Source organism: Myotis daubentonii, chromosome 15 (genome assembly GCF_963259705.1).
Source record: "Myotis daubentonii chromosome 15, mMyoDau2.1, whole genome shotgun sequence".
Lineage (NCBI taxonomy): Eukaryota > Metazoa > Chordata > Mammalia > Chiroptera > Vespertilionidae > Myotis > Myotis daubentonii.
Window position 1 is genome coordinate 2,436,211 of NC_081854.1, and position 14,377 is coordinate 2,450,587.

A 14,377-nucleotide genomic window follows, 5' to 3' on the forward strand; every position below is an offset into this window, starting at 1 on the left:
AGTCACAGGCCGGGTGACGGCTGTCTGAGCACCCGGTGAGGTCACCCGGGTGGCGTGTGAGCACAGGGCAGACACCTGTGCCGCCCAGCCGGCTCCGGACCTCACAGAGCACAGGCCTCCAGTGCACCTGGCCCCGCTAGCCAGCGGCCCCTCCCAGTCTCCTGCCTTCACTCCCTCTTGGGCCAGGCATCCTCCCCACCACCATCCCTCCGTCACCTCTGGGACATTTAATTTTAAAGTGATGTATTTTTGAAATATAGATCGAAAGCCATTTTATTGATTTCAGAGAGAGAGGGAGAGGGAGATAGAAACATCAATGATGAGAATCATCGATCGGCTGCCTCCTGCAGGCCCCACACTGAGGATCCAGCCCACAACCGGGCATGTGCCCTGACCGAGAATCGAACCGTGACCTCCTGGTTCATAGGTCAACGCTCAACCACTGAGCCACGCTGGCTGGGCTGAGCTATGATGTGCTGCTCTCACGTGAATGTTTCTCTTCCTCCCTTCCTTTCTCCCTAAAAATCAATAAAAAATTTAAAAAACATAAACTGTGTTTCACCGACGCTGGGGGGAGGATGCGGTGGGTCCTCTTGCAGGGCGTGTAGGGTCTCTGTCTATACCAGTGACAGCGAACCTTTTGAGCTCGGCGTGTCAGCATTTGAAAAACCCTAACTTAACTCTGGTGCCGTGTCACATATAGAAATTATTTTGTATTTGCAACCATAGCAAAACAAAGACATATTTTTGATATTTATTTTATATATTTAAATGCCATTTAACAAAAATCAACCAAAAAAAATGAGTTCGTGTGTCACCTCTGACATGCATGTTATAGGTTCGCCATCACTGGTCTATACAGACAACCGGAGGCCCCCCGCATCAGTGTGGCCCAAAACCGCATTGGATGGCGGAAGTCACTGGCCGGCAGCCCCAGGACTGACCCCATCCACACGCCCCTCCCCCAGGCTTGGGCTACCATGGTGGGCCCCTGAGGCCAGCCCAGCTTCCCAGGGACACCCCAGACCCTGTCAGCTCAGGGGACTTGACCTGAACACCCGCACTTCCAGCCTCCTGGTTGGACGCCATCTGCCCTGGGGCCACCCAGTGGTGCGACCTCAGGCAAGGGGGTAACCCCGGCCGGGCTGCCACTGTCCCGGAGACTGACACCGGATGCACGCGGCAGGCGATGGCTGTCCGCTGCAACGAAGGTCCTGGGCGCCTTCCCTCCTGAGACCCAGTCACTCCAGCCCCAGGCTTCTCTTCACATGCCCGAGCTCCCGGGCCCAAAGCCTGGGCTGCCTCCTCTGGGCCTGGTGCCCCGAGCCTGGCTGAGGGCCCCGCCCTCCCGATGGACACGCCCTCGAAATAGAAATAAAAGGAAAGGCTTCCACGGGTGAAGCTTGTAACAAGGTTTTAATAAAATAAAAAGTTCAAGTGCTTCCAATCCCCCAACATACCCCGTTCTGGTGTGGGGGAGGGGAGGGAGCCCCCCACACCCCAGTAGCACCAGGGATAGCACCATGAGAAAGATGAGGTCACACCCGGCCTCCCTGAGACCCATGGGGGTGGCGAGGGTGCGTGGACACCCCCACCTTGCCCCCCACCTCAGACAGTCACAAAGCTGAGAGCAGACCCACTCCCCCCGTGGGGCAGTCTCCACCCCCAAGTCAGTCCCCCTCCGCCAGAGGCTGGGCTTCTGGGGAGATGCCAGGGGTGGCCCCCACCCCTATGGCTTTGCTCCCTGGGCAGGAGAAGGTGGCGGGGGAGGGAGTGGCATCTTCAGTCCTGAGGCTGGGGCGGGGGGCGGAGGGGGGTGGGCAGCAATGGCCAGGGCTCCCTGCTGGGGTTGGGGTGGCTCAGGGGTCAGCAGTCACAACAGGTCAGGGGTCTGATCCCCGGGGGTGTCCAACGCAACCCTACCCCCGGGTCAGAGCTGTGCTGGGGTCAAGGGTCAGCGGCCTCTTGGAGGCCCGAGAGCTCCTTCTGGAGATCAGTGAGTCCCGAGAACTCGGGCTGGGAAGCCAGGCGGAGGGCCGCCCAGCCCCTCAAGGTCCGTCACTGTTGACATCCAGGTCGATGGAGCCGTGGCTGACCACCAGCCGCAGGCGCTTGGGTGGGGAGAAGGGGGCGAAGGCCAGGGCCTGCTTGGGGATGGGGCTGGGGCCGGGGGGCCGGGCGGGGGCGGGGCGGGAGGTGGCAGTGGCGGGTGGGGCCGGGACCACGCGGCTCAGGTCCACCCGGCTCAGGTCCACCCGCAACACGTAAGGCAGCCCGTACCGCCGGGCCCAGTGCCAGTCCTGCTGGGGGCTCCAGCGGGCGCGGGGGGCAGAGCCCAGGGCCACCAGGGCCTCTGCCTGCAGGCAGCAGTGGGGGCCACAGCCTCCCCACCGGTGCAGGGACACGCGGGCGGCACGGAGCACAGGGCTTGCGGAGGCCCGCCGGGGCGGGGGGCGCCTGCGCCTCCGGGGGCGCACCCATAGCTGGGGCTGCGGCAGCCACTGGACCCAGAGGGGCGCAGCGTCGGAACCGGTGCCACAGGGCAGGGGGCGCAGGGGCTGGCAGGCAGCTGTGGAGGCGGGGGAGGGGGAGATAAAGGGTGACCCTGTGAGCAGGCCCCCGGGAGAGGTCCTGGTCGGGCCATTCTCCACCCCCCGGGCACCCAGGAACAGGACAGGAGGGCAGGCAAGGGATGGGGGCCACGGGGGTGGGGGTACTGACAGAGACAGGCCGACGGGATGGGGGCCACGGGGGTGGGGGGTGCTGAGAGAGACAGGCCGACGGACGGGGGTGCCCGTGCTCACCGCAGAACGGGTTCTGGCGCGGCGGAGACGAGTGGGCGCAGGCCCAGGGGCTCAGCCGGCCGCCCAGGCTCTGCAGCAGCCGCCGCTTGGTCTCGCGGAGCTGGTACTTGTCCAGCGGCTGCGGCGGGCAGGGCTTCCGGGGCCTCAGGCGGAAGGCTCCCTCCCCTCTCCTGGGGGACGGGACGTGGGCCGTGAGGTTGTCCCTGGGCCGGCGGGTCCCGCTCCCCTCCTGCCCGCCCCCGCCGCCCGCCCACCTCTCGCAGGTGTAGCATTCACAGTGCTCGTTCTTTTCCCCAAAGAAGCCTTCGCCGTAGAAGCAGGTCACCTCGTCGCCGGGCTCGATGTCCCGCAGCACCTTCACGCAGGCCGCGTTCCCGTCTGCGGGCACAAACTGGGGGCCGGGCCGCTCAGCGCCCTGGCCCGCGGGCCCCCTGGCCCCCGGGGTCCTCCCCTGGCGCGGACGGTGGCCGGGAGCTCCCGGGGGGCGGCCGCCCTGCCCAGGGCCTGCCCTCTTCACGCCATCTCTGATCCTCTGTGGCTTCCTCCCCTCCTGTGGGCAGTGCACAGCACCCTGGCCCTCCCACACACCCGCCCTGGCTTCTGAGCCAAGTGCCACCGGCCGACCCTCCTCGCCCACCCCCTTGCTCCCTGCCGGCCTGCACCCTGCGGCCACCCCGTTCCTGGAAGCCACTCCACAGCCCCTACCTGCCTGCTCCTGCCTCCCAGGGGCCTGCCTGGGAGGGGCATGACTTCCATCCATCTGTCTGTCCACCTACACACCCACCGTCCACTCTAGACTGACACAAGCCGCCTGCCTGAGCCCCGGCCAACGGGCCGGGGTCTCCCCAGCGCACCGTGTCTTCTCGGTCCCTGAGACCCGCCTGGGCCCCACCCGCATCACCGCTCGCTCAGGATAAACCAGGCCGCACACCAGCCTCCCCGTGCTGCCCGGCCTCCAGTCCCTCCGCCTCCTGCCAAGCCGCCAGCTCACCAGCTGGCAGGTCAGCTGAACACCTAGTCCCTCATTCACAGAGTGGGCGCTCCCAGGGGGCAGACCCAAGCTCACGCAGAACAACAGAGCGGAGCTGCCTCGCTTGTCACACGCCCCCTGACCTGCCCGTGACGTGTCCTGTCCGGGGACACCCTAACCTGCCCCCATTTTCCTGCAACCCCCGATCGCCCTGCTCCCCCTTCAGCGCCTGCTCCTGTGCCCCAGGTGGCTGTCACCTGGCTCGGCACAGAGCCTCTCATGCAGCCCTGCCGGTGCCTAGGGCAGTGATGGCGAACCTATGGCACGCGTGACAGAGGTGACACGCGAACTCATTTTTTTGGTTGATTTTCCTTTGTTAAATCGCATTTAAGTATATAAAATAAATATCAAAAATATACATCTTTGTTTTACTATGGTTGCAAATATCAAAGATTTTTACATGTGACACGGCACCAGAGTTAAGTTAGGGTTTTTCAAAATGCTGACACGCCGAGCTCACAAGGTTCGCCATCACTGGCCTAGGGCCAGACTGGGGCCCCACGTCACGCACCCCGAAATCTATGTGATTACGGGGGGGCCTGCAGAATCAAAAGAACATTTCCAACAACCATGCCTGTGCACCGTGCACCTGACCCTCAGCCTGCTGGGAGACAGGCTCTCACTGGGTCCCACCTCAGAAACCCCGGCCCAGGGCGGGGGCTGGGGCTCAAACCCAGCTCCAACTCCAGCACCTGGGACCCCACCGTGCCTCGGGGCTCCTGCAGAGGCCCGGGCTTGGCAGGGAGCACCCCAGAGGCTGTCTCCCCTCCACTCCCCACTCTCCTGGGCTCCGCCCAGCAGCCACCAACCCGGCCTCACCCACAACCTCATCCCCTGTGCAGGGAACCCTGCCGCCCTGAGGGCCCTCCCCTCCCCCTCGAGGGCTCGCAGGCCTCACCCCAGGGAGCAGGGGCCCCCAGGTTCCTGCCACTCGGTCCCCTGCTCCTGTGACCACCGCTGCACCGGCGCTGCCCTGAGCGGCTCCCAGGGCTCCGGGCGCCTGCCCCTGTCTGTCTCCCAGCACCACACACCTCCCTCCAACTGGCCCAGCCCCCAGCTCAGCGCAGAGAGGGCACAACACCGCCAGCAGGAGGCAGCCCGCGGCCCAAGGTGACGCTAGACCGGGGGTTCTCCACCTTCCTCACGCCGCGCGACCCTTTCATACAGTTCCTCATGCTGTGGTGACCCCCGATTTCATTGTTGCAAATTGAACATAATGAAAGCATAGTGATTCATCACAAAAACAGTATGTAATTACGTAGGTGTTTTCCGACGGTCTTAGGCGACCCCTGTGAAAGGGTCGCGACCCACAGGTTGAGAACCGCTGCTCTAGACAAACCCCCCCTCCCTCCTCCCACAAGAACCGGCCTTGGGGAGACAGGGGACAGTGTGGGGCTATGCACCGGCCAGAAAAGCACCCCCCATTCTCCGCCGCCCATTCCTCCCGGGGGGCCCCCCAGGTCTCACCTTGCAGTTGGGTTTGCAGTCTGGAGACAGCGGGGTGTGGGCGCAGGGGGAGAGAAGAGACTGTGAACCGAGGGGGGGCGGGGCGGGGGGGCTGGGGGCGGCGTCACCCTCCCGGCCCCGCCCCTCCCGGCCCCGCCCCCGCACCGTGGTTGATGAAGGCGGCGGGGCCGAGCCACAGCTGCGCGCTGCGCTTGCGGGTGGAGTACATGATGCTGAAGTCGTTCTCGCCGGCCCGGAGCAGCCCCTCGTCCGCCTCGCGCAGCTCCGCGATGCAGCCCACCAGCAGCTCCAACTTCTCGTTCTTCTTCCTGCGAGAGGCCGGCCTGTAGGCGGCGCCTCCCTGACCCCCGGGTCCGCCTCCTACACCTCACACCTGCCGGGCCGGCGGGGCGGGGCTTCCCAGCCAGACGGCCCACGTGGGCAGCATCCCGCATCCGCTCCCGCTCCCCTCCTCTCGGCTCCTCCAGGCCCCCCTCCTGCCTGGGGCAGCCGGTCCTTCTGCCTGGACTCACGGCCCGACAGCCACTGACAGCCCGTCTTCACCAGACCCTCATCCTTGGGGTCCCAGCTTAAGCCGGGCTCCCCTGGGCACCCACAATGCCTTGGCCGGCTCCTGAAGCTCGAGGCAGCTATGTGGTCAGTGCCTGCTTGTCCACTCGGCTACCATGTAGCTTCCCCTACAATGAGCGCGGGCAGCCCCCCCCCCCCCCTCCCACACACACACACCTGCTCCATCCTGTTCCTACCTGCCCGGCAGCACCTGCTACACCAGAGCAAAACAAGGGTGGCACAGTCCTGAGCCCAGGGCCGCCCCGCGAACCTTGGGGTGGGGGTGTCTGAGCCCCCGGCCAGGCTGTGGCTCCTCCTCTCCAGGGAGAGCCTCCTGCCCGCTCTGCCCTCTTACCAAGCTCGCGTAGACACGATCTTGGCTCCATTCCTCTCCATGGAGTAGCGGGTACAGGGCAGGATGGTGAAGCCGCTCTCAGGCAGGAAGGCGCGGAGGTAGCGATAGATCTGGGGGAGGCGAGGGGGTGGGCAGGGTGAGGTGGCCGGGCAGGGTCGTCCTCGGCCCCCTCTCTCCTGGGCTCTAGCCCCGTCCTGCCACTGACTCGCTGTGCGGTCTCGGGGAACTCGCGTCCCCTTCTCGAGGGGGGGGGGGCCTCAGTTTCCCTCATCTGTCAAACCAAGAGGGCGGACTCCGACTAAGAGGGCCCGCCAGCTCTCCTCTCCTAGGATGCTCTGAGCCCCCGTCTCGGAGGGTCCCCACAGCTAGGCAGTCGGGGAGCCCCCCGCGGGCTGTGCTGCGGCCGAGGGGCACAGTGCCGGGGGGCTCCGAGGTGAGGTGCGGGGCGGGAACACACGGGGAGGGGAAGGGCGCCCTCACGTGGGTCTTGAGGGCAGCCTCCTGCCGCGGGCCCCGGCTCTGGAAGTAGTGGGTCATCCAGCCTCCCAGCGTCAGGGCCCGGTATGCAGCCTCCAGGTCGCGCTGCCTCAGGAAGGCCTCCAGCGCTGAGCGCAGGTGGTGCTGTCGCCGCAGGGGGGGCACAGGGCTGGGGGAGAGGGCATGCCTGGGTCCCAGGGCCTTGGCCTACTCCCTCCGGCCTTCCCGGGCCCCGCCCCCACCCGCAGGGGGAGGGGGGCGCTGCGGAGGCCAGGAGGGGAGCCCAGCCCTCCGGCCGCCGGGCCCCGGGGGCCTCACCTGACGTTCATCTTATGGGTGCGGAAGCCCAGGTAGGGGTCCAGCACCAGGCTGGTGGCCAGGTCGTCGTTCTCGCACAGCTCGCGGGCGGTCACTCTGTCTGGCCCCATGGTGCCCCCCACACCATGCTGCCTCGGGCGGAGAGCGGGGAGGGCCGGCGCTGGCTCCGGGCCACTGCTCAGCTGCGCGGGCCTCTGGGGCGCCCGTCCGGACCCACATCTACACGCCGTCGGGGAGAAAAGCGCTCAGTGCGGCCCGAACGCAACAAGTGCTCCCGACGGTGGGGGCGCCCCCAAACAGGTGACAGCCCCCCCTTCATCAACAGCGCCTTCGCACGCTCTGGAGCGCAGACACAAAGGCCCCGCCACACACGCGCGCACACGCATGCACACACATGCAAACCACACGCAAACACGCACGCGCACACATGCAAACACCCACCCACATGCGTGCACACGCATGCACGCGCGCACACGGACACGGGAGGCAGATCATGATGGACTGCAAGTCTGCGAGGACCCTGAAGGCTGAGCCCTGCAGGAGCCCTGGCCCTCCCCAGGGCGGGGGATCCCCCCTCCACCCACAGTCCCCACCTTCCCTCCCCAGCAGCCCAGGGAGCCGTCAGGAGGCCCCGGGTGCAGCCCCAGGCAGCCTGGAGGAGGTGGGGAGGGAGGCGGAGGAGGGCTCCCAGCACCTGCTCCCTCTCCAAGGATGCCATTCTGGGAGAAGTAGGGGGGGTGGAGTGGGGGAGGTGGGGGCGCTCGGAGGACAAAGCGGGGGCGGGGGGGGGTGGAGGAACGGCCTAGGGAGGCAGAGTAAGTAGGTCCATAAAAAGGGGCGAGAGCAGGAGGTTTGCCATACGAAACAAAACATGACCCCTGACCCCGTCCGCGGAGGGCCGGCTGGGCACCCAGGACGCGGGGCTGCGGGGAGACGGCACGGAAGGGCGAGCGGAGGGGAGAGCGGGCGCTGGGCGGCGGGAAGGGGGCCGGTGCGAAGGGCGCGGGGACGGGCGGAAGCTGCGGAGAGGCGACGCGGGTTGGGGGGGCCGCGGGGCCCAGGGAGGACAGCCGACGGGATACCTGGGGTGCGGGGAGAGAAGGCGGAGGAGGGCGTGGGGTCCAGGGAGGGTCCTGAGAGGAGCTTAGGGCCGTGGAGAAGCAGCGAGGCCGGGGAAGTCCTGGGGATCCCGGGAGGAGCGTGGGGAAGCCGCGAGGACGGAGCCCGGGGTGCAGGCAGGGTTCCCCGCAGGCGGAGGGGGGGGGGTCCGGGGAGGAATTGGGGACGCGGGCGGGCGCCTGGGAAGGCCTGCGGCTCCCGGGACCTGCGCAGGCAGCGAGCGTGCGGGGCAGGGCCCGGAGCGTGGGGGGGGCCCGGGGAAGGCACGGGGTGCGGGAGGGGCCTGGTGAGGAGGCACCGGGGCGGCCGCGCCGAGCCCCGCAGGACGCGCACTGAGGCGCCCGGGCACGAGGGACCCGGCCGGGCGGGGGACAGTCGGGGCTGGGGGCGCCCGGGAGCCAAGGCGGCGCGGGGCGGGGGCCGAGAGGGAGCTCAGACGTCGGGCCCCGCGCCGCCCCTCACCCGCTTCTCCTCCTCCGCCTCCGCCTCTGGCGCCCGCGCCGCCGCCGCCACTACCTCCCACTGCCTCTTCAGCGAGCCTCAGGCTCGGCCGCCGCGCCTCCCGTCTGCCCCGCCGGGCCCGCCCCGCCGCGGCCGCCGCGGCCCGCCATTGGCTGCGGCCGCCGCCACTCTGCCGTGGCTGTGGCGCTCGCGCCTCTCCCATTGGCCGAGCTCCGCTCTGGCCTCTCCGCCCGCCCCCACAAAACCCCGTCAGTGCCCCCACAAAACCCCGCCACGCCCGCGATGCCCGTCCGCGCCGCCAATTGCTGCGGTTGGTTCCCGCCGCTGTCCTTCCCGCGCTGCCATGGAGACGTATCCCCGCCCACGGCCCGCAGCCGGCCCCCTCATTGGCTAAAAGCGCCGCAACTCCGGTTTGGGTCAGGTTATTCGGGTCCAAGTGGGAAGGAGGCGGGCTCCGCCGGCTCCAGAAATAAGATGTGATTGGTTGGCCTTGGAAGGGCTCATCCTTCCATTGGCTGAAGTCTCCGCCCGTCACCAGAAGTCGCGACCCCCCTATTCTTTTCCTCTGGTGAGACCTTCAGCCCCCAGAGGCAGAAAGCCAGGGGAGGGCTGGAGGGGTGAATGCGCGCGCACCCTCGTGCCCCGCCCCGCCGCCTGGAGAGGCAGGCGGTTGCCAAGGCGACAAAACTTTATTGACAACGCTGTCCGGGGACAAAGGACTCTTAACTCTCCCTCCTGGTCGACCTTCTCTTTCCCCGAAATCCCCCCATTTAATTTCGGGAGTGCGCACAACAACACTCTGGGGGTGAACGGATCGGAAGGAGGGACGCAGGGAGGGTTGGGAGAAAGCCCTGACTCATGGGAGCCTCCCCTGGGGCACCCCGTCCCCAATTAGTATCACCCCACCTACCTGCTCCCACCCTAGAGGCAAACATAATTGGCAATGCATCCTCATTACGCCCAGAGTAACAAGCCCCGCACTTGGGAGCAGGGGGGGGTCTTTGTTTGGTTGACGGCTGCGTGTCCCGCACCGAATACGTGGTTTCTCTGAGCCGCCGCTCTGTGTCTTTGGGGAAGTGGCTTGCCCTCTCTGGGCCTCAGGCGCGCAGCTATAAAACTCTCGGAGGGAGTCCGCCTCAACGCCTTCCTGGGTGTCCTCCATCCGTGCTTCCAGCCTCCAGACCTCGGTTTATACTGTTTGCTCCTTTATCAACTCCCAGCTCGGAGACACACCCAAACCCGGCACCCCACCCCCCAGAAACGGAGAAGGGGAGCCGGCCCGCTGAAAGGACTCTCCCCAAAGCTGAGGGGCCAGGAAAAGCCCGATCGGCGTGTCTGCACCTTAAAAGGCTTACCGCTTTGGCCCGAGGGTGTACATAGCTCTCGGATGATGCCATTTGTAGGAAATGCGCGGCACACGGCGTGTTCATCACACAGGGGGCACTGTGCCGCCGCGAAAGGAGGCGCGGGCACCGCCTGCAGCAACCCGGACAGCCCCCAGCACGCGCTGCCGGGGGCAGAAGTCTCCACAGTCAAATGTAGAAGTTGTGTGTGTGTGTGTGTGTGTGTGTGTGTGTGTGTGTGTTTAATTTTTTAAAATGTATTTCTTTATTAATTTCAGAGAGGAAGGGAGAAGGAGAGAGAGAAACAGCAATGATGAGCCCAAGCCGGTTTGGCTCAGTGGGTAGAGCGTCGGCTGAGAACTGAAAGGTCCCAGGTTCGATTCCGGTCAAGAGCACATGCCCAGGATGTGGGCTTGATTCCCCCCCCCCCCCAGTAGGGGGCGTGCAGGAGACAGCTGATCAATGATTCTCTCTTATCATTGATGTTTCTCTCTCTCCCTTCCTCTCTGAAATCAATTTTTTTAAAAAAAGAAAGAAAACTAAGAAAGCCCAGCCGGCGTGACTCAGTGGTTGAGCATGGACCTATGAACCAGGAGGTCACCGTTCATTCTCAGTCAGGGCACATGCCCGGGTTGCAGGCTCGACTCCCAGTAGGGGGCCAGCAGGAGGTAGCTGATCGATGATTCTCACTCATCATTGATGTTTCTCTCTCTCTCCCTCTCCCTCTCCCCTCCTCTCTGAATTCAATACAAATATATATTTTTTAAAAACCAACTAGGAAAAGTCTGAATGTCACTGGTCATCAGACTCTCAACCTCTGGGCTCCATGGCGCACGGGATCCAGCTGGTTCTCAACCTTCAGCCGGCACCGTCCGAGGCCCCTTCCAGGAGTGAAGCCGGGACACGGACACAGCCCGGAGGCGCGTGGAAGGCGTCAGGCGGGGTGAAAGGAGACAGACTCCTGACGTTGCACACAGATGACTCCATTTCTAAGAAATAACGCAGCACAGGCAGGTACACAGAGACGGGAAGCAGGTTCATGGTGGCCAGAGGCTGGGCGGAGAGGTGACAATGGGTGTGGAGCTTCCTGTTCTGATAAAGAAGTTCCGGAACTCCAGAGTGCATGGACATAATGCCACTGATTTTTACGTTTTCTATCTTTTTCTTTTTTTTTACAGAGAGGAAGGGAGAGGGATAGAGAGTTAGAAACATCGATGAGAGAGGAACATCCATCAGCTGCCTCCTGCACACCCCCCACTGGGGATGTGCCCGCAACCAAGGTACATGCCCTTGACCGGAATCGAACCTGGGACCTTTCAGTCCGCAGGCCGACGCTCTATCCACTGAGCCAAACCGATCAGGGCTTATTTGTACATTTTATTTTTTGATGACTCTTTTTTAAAACATATATATTTTTAAATATATTTTTATTGATTTCAGAGAGGAAGGGAGAGATAGAAACATCCATGATGAGAGAGAATCATTGATCGGCTGCCTCTTGCAAGACCCCTACTGGGGATTGAGTCTGCAACCCAGGCATGTGCCTTTGACCAGAATGGAACCTGGGACCCTTCAGTCCGCAGGCCGGTGCTCTATCCACTGAGCCACACCAGCCAGGGCTACATTTTATTTATTTGAAATATTTTTTTTATTGTTGATAGTATTACAGATATCTCCCATCTCCCCCTTTACTACCCTTCTCCCAGCCCCTACCCCCTCAGGCCTTCACTGCCCTATTGCTGTGTCCATGGGCTGTGCATGTAAGTATACAAGTTCTTTGGTTTATCTCTTCTCTTACACCCAACCCCACATCAAGGTAGGTCAGTCTGTTCCATGCGCCTGTGCTTCAGGTCTTATTGTGTTGGCCTATTCATTTTGTTCATTACATTCCACAAATAAGTGAGATCGTGTGATACTTGTCTTTCTCTGACTGATTTATTTCACTTAGCATCGTATTTTTCAGGCCCCTCCATGCTGCCCCAAAGGCTAAGAGATCCCTCTTTTTTCACTGCTGCGTAGTATTCCATGGTGCAAATGTCCCACAGTTTTTATCCACTCACCCGCTGATGGGCACTTGGGCTGTTTCCAAATCTTAGCTATGGTAAATAACGCTGTTGTGAACATAGGGGTGCATATGTTCTTTCTGATTGGGGTTTTGGGGTTTTTAGGATATATTCCCAGAAGTGGGATCACTGGGTCAAACGAAATTTCCATTTTTAATTTTCTGAGGAATGATTTTACACTTTGAAATGGTTAATGCAACCTTATGCATATTTTACCACTGAGAGAGAGAGGGAGGGAGCGAGAAAGAGAGAGAGAGGAGAATAAAGAATCGAGAGAGAGAGAGAGAGAGAGAGAGAGAGAGAGAGAGAGAGAGAGAAGAAGAAGAAGAAGAAGAAGAAGAAGAAGAAGAAGAAGAAGAAGAAGAAGAAGAAGAAGAAGAAGAAATCACTAGGGGGCGCCCTGGCGTGTTTTGTCTGGTGGAGAGAGCACAGGCTCTGAACCAAAAGTTTGCAGGTTCCATTCCAGGCCGAGGGTACAAACCTCACTTGCAGGTGCCCCAGCCCTGATAGCGGAGGGTGCAGAAGACAACCAATCACGGTGTCTCTCTCACATGGATGTTTCTCTCTCTCCCCCTCCTCCCTCCCTTCCACTCTCTCTCTCTAGAACTCAATGGGAAACATACCCTTGGGTGAGGATTGAAAACAAAGGAATCACTATGGGAATGTTATGAAAATATCGATTCCAAGACTCAGCCTTCAGAGAGCACAGTCGAGGATTTAATCATGAACCCTTTCACCCCAGCTGTGGCCAGGGAGCAGCTGTGGCCCTGGAGCAGCTGTGGGTGTGGAGCAGCTGAGGCCAGGGAGAAGCTGTGGCTGTGGAGCAGCTGTGGCTGTGGAGCAGCTGTGGCCCTGGAGCAGCTGTGGGCGTGGGGCAGTTGTGGGCGTGGAGCAGCTGTGTCCAGGGAGCAGCTGTGGCCCTGGAGCAGCTGTGGGTGTGGAGCAGCTGAGGCCAGGGAGCAGCTGTGGCTGTGGAGCAGCTGTGGCCCTGAAGCAGTTGTGGGCGTGGGGCAGCTGAGGCCAGGGAGCAGCTGTGGGTGTGGAGCAGCTGTTGGCGTGGGGCAGCTGTGGCCGTGAAGCAGCTGTGGCTGTGGAACACCTGTGGGCATGGAGCAGCTGTGTCCAGGGAGCAGCTGTGGCTGTGGAGCAGCTGTGGCTGTGGAGCAGCTGTGGCCCTGAAGCAGTTGTGGGCGTGGGGCAGCTGAGGCCAGGGAGTAGCTGTGGCTGTGGGGCAGCTGTTGGCGTGGGACAGCTGTGGCCGTGAAGCAGCTGTGGTTGTGGAGCAGCTGTGGGCATGGAGCAGCCGTGACCATGGAGCAGCTGTGGTCGTGGAGCAGCTGTGGGCATGGGGCAGCCGTGGCCATGGAGCAGCTGTGGGCATGGGGCAGCCGTGGCCATGGAGCAGCTGTGGCCGTGGAGCAGCTGTGGGCATGGGGCAGCCGTGGCCAGGGAGCAGCTGTGGCTGTGGAGTAGCTGTGGCCCTGGAGCAGCTGTGGGCGTGGAGCAGCTGTGGCAGTGGGGCAGTTGTGGGCGTGGAGCAGCTGTGGCCGTGGAGCAGCTGTGGCCGTGGGGCAGCTGTGGCCGTGGGGCAGCGGCAGCGGCAGCCAGCCGACCCATGGGAGCTGGGCAGGAATGCAGAACCTTGGAGCCGCGGTGCACTGGGACCCTGGAGAAGCCTTAGCGACACCAGGTGGCTTCCTTGGGTCCCACCTTCACAAGATGCAGGGACACGATGGGCTGGGTGTCTCTCAAGGTGGCACATGGCTGCTGGTGGGAATATAAATTGGTGCAGCTACTCTGTCCCCTGGCCGGTGTGGCTCAGTGGATAGAGCTTTGGCCTGCGGACCAAAGGGTCCCGGGTTCGATTCCCGTCAAGGGCAAGTGACTTAGTTGCAGGCCCCTCCCTGGCCGGGGGTCCTGGTTGGGGCTCGTGCAGGAGGCAACCAACTGATGTGCTTCTCTCACATTAATGTTTCTCTCTGTCTTTCCTGCTCTCTTCCACCCTCTCTAAAATTCAAAGGAAAAATATCCTCAGGTGAGGATTATACATAAATAAATAAATTGGTGCAGCTACTATGAAAAACAGTATGGAAGTTCCTTAAAAATTTAAAAATGGCCCTAATGGTTGAGCGTCAACTTATGAACCAAGAGGTCACTGGTTTGATTCCCAAGAGGGCTCGATCCCCAGTGGGGGGCTTGCAGGAGGCAGCTGATCCATGATTCTCTCTCATCATTGATGTTTTTATCTCTCTCTCCTTCTCCCTTCCTCTCTGAAATCAATAAAAATATATATTAAAAAATAAAATTTTTAAAAATTAAAAATGGAGCCCTGGCCTGAACTGGTTTGGCTCAGTGGATAGAGCATTGGCCTGCAGACTGGAAGGTCCTGG

General features: G+C 62.4%; 2 protein-coding genes across 5 annotated transcripts in view; both read right to left on the reverse strand.

Moving 5' to 3' along the window:
* ZNF628 (zinc finger protein 628) overlaps nucleotides 1-14,377 on the reverse strand; it is a 178,529-nt gene that overhangs the window by 90,555 nt on the left and 73,597 nt on the right. The window lies entirely within an intron of this gene.
* KMT5C (lysine methyltransferase 5C) lies at nucleotides 1,398-8,725 on the reverse strand. Of its 4 annotated transcripts, none has more exons than XM_059665704.1 (9): nucleotides 8,582-8,725; nucleotides 7,001-7,219; nucleotides 6,686-6,851; nucleotides 6,206-6,315; nucleotides 5,446-5,609; nucleotides 5,302-5,321; nucleotides 3,059-3,195; nucleotides 2,805-2,974; nucleotides 1,398-2,569 (listed from the first exon to the last, which is right to left on the reverse strand). In XM_059665704.1, exons 2-9 carry the CDS (start codon nucleotides 7,108-7,110, stop codon nucleotides 2,049-2,051), a joined length of 1,398 nt encoding a protein of 465 aa, XP_059521687.1. In that variant the 5' UTR covers nucleotides 7,111-7,219; nucleotides 8,582-8,725; the 3' UTR covers nucleotides 1,398-2,048. The 4 variants fall into 4 exon arrangements, with proteins under 4 accessions (XP_059521687.1, XP_059521689.1, XP_059521688.1 ...); XM_059665706.1 differs by having other exon boundaries at nucleotides 8,636-8,711; XM_059665705.1 differs by lacking the exon at nucleotides 8,582-8,725 and adding an exon at nucleotides 8,083-8,558.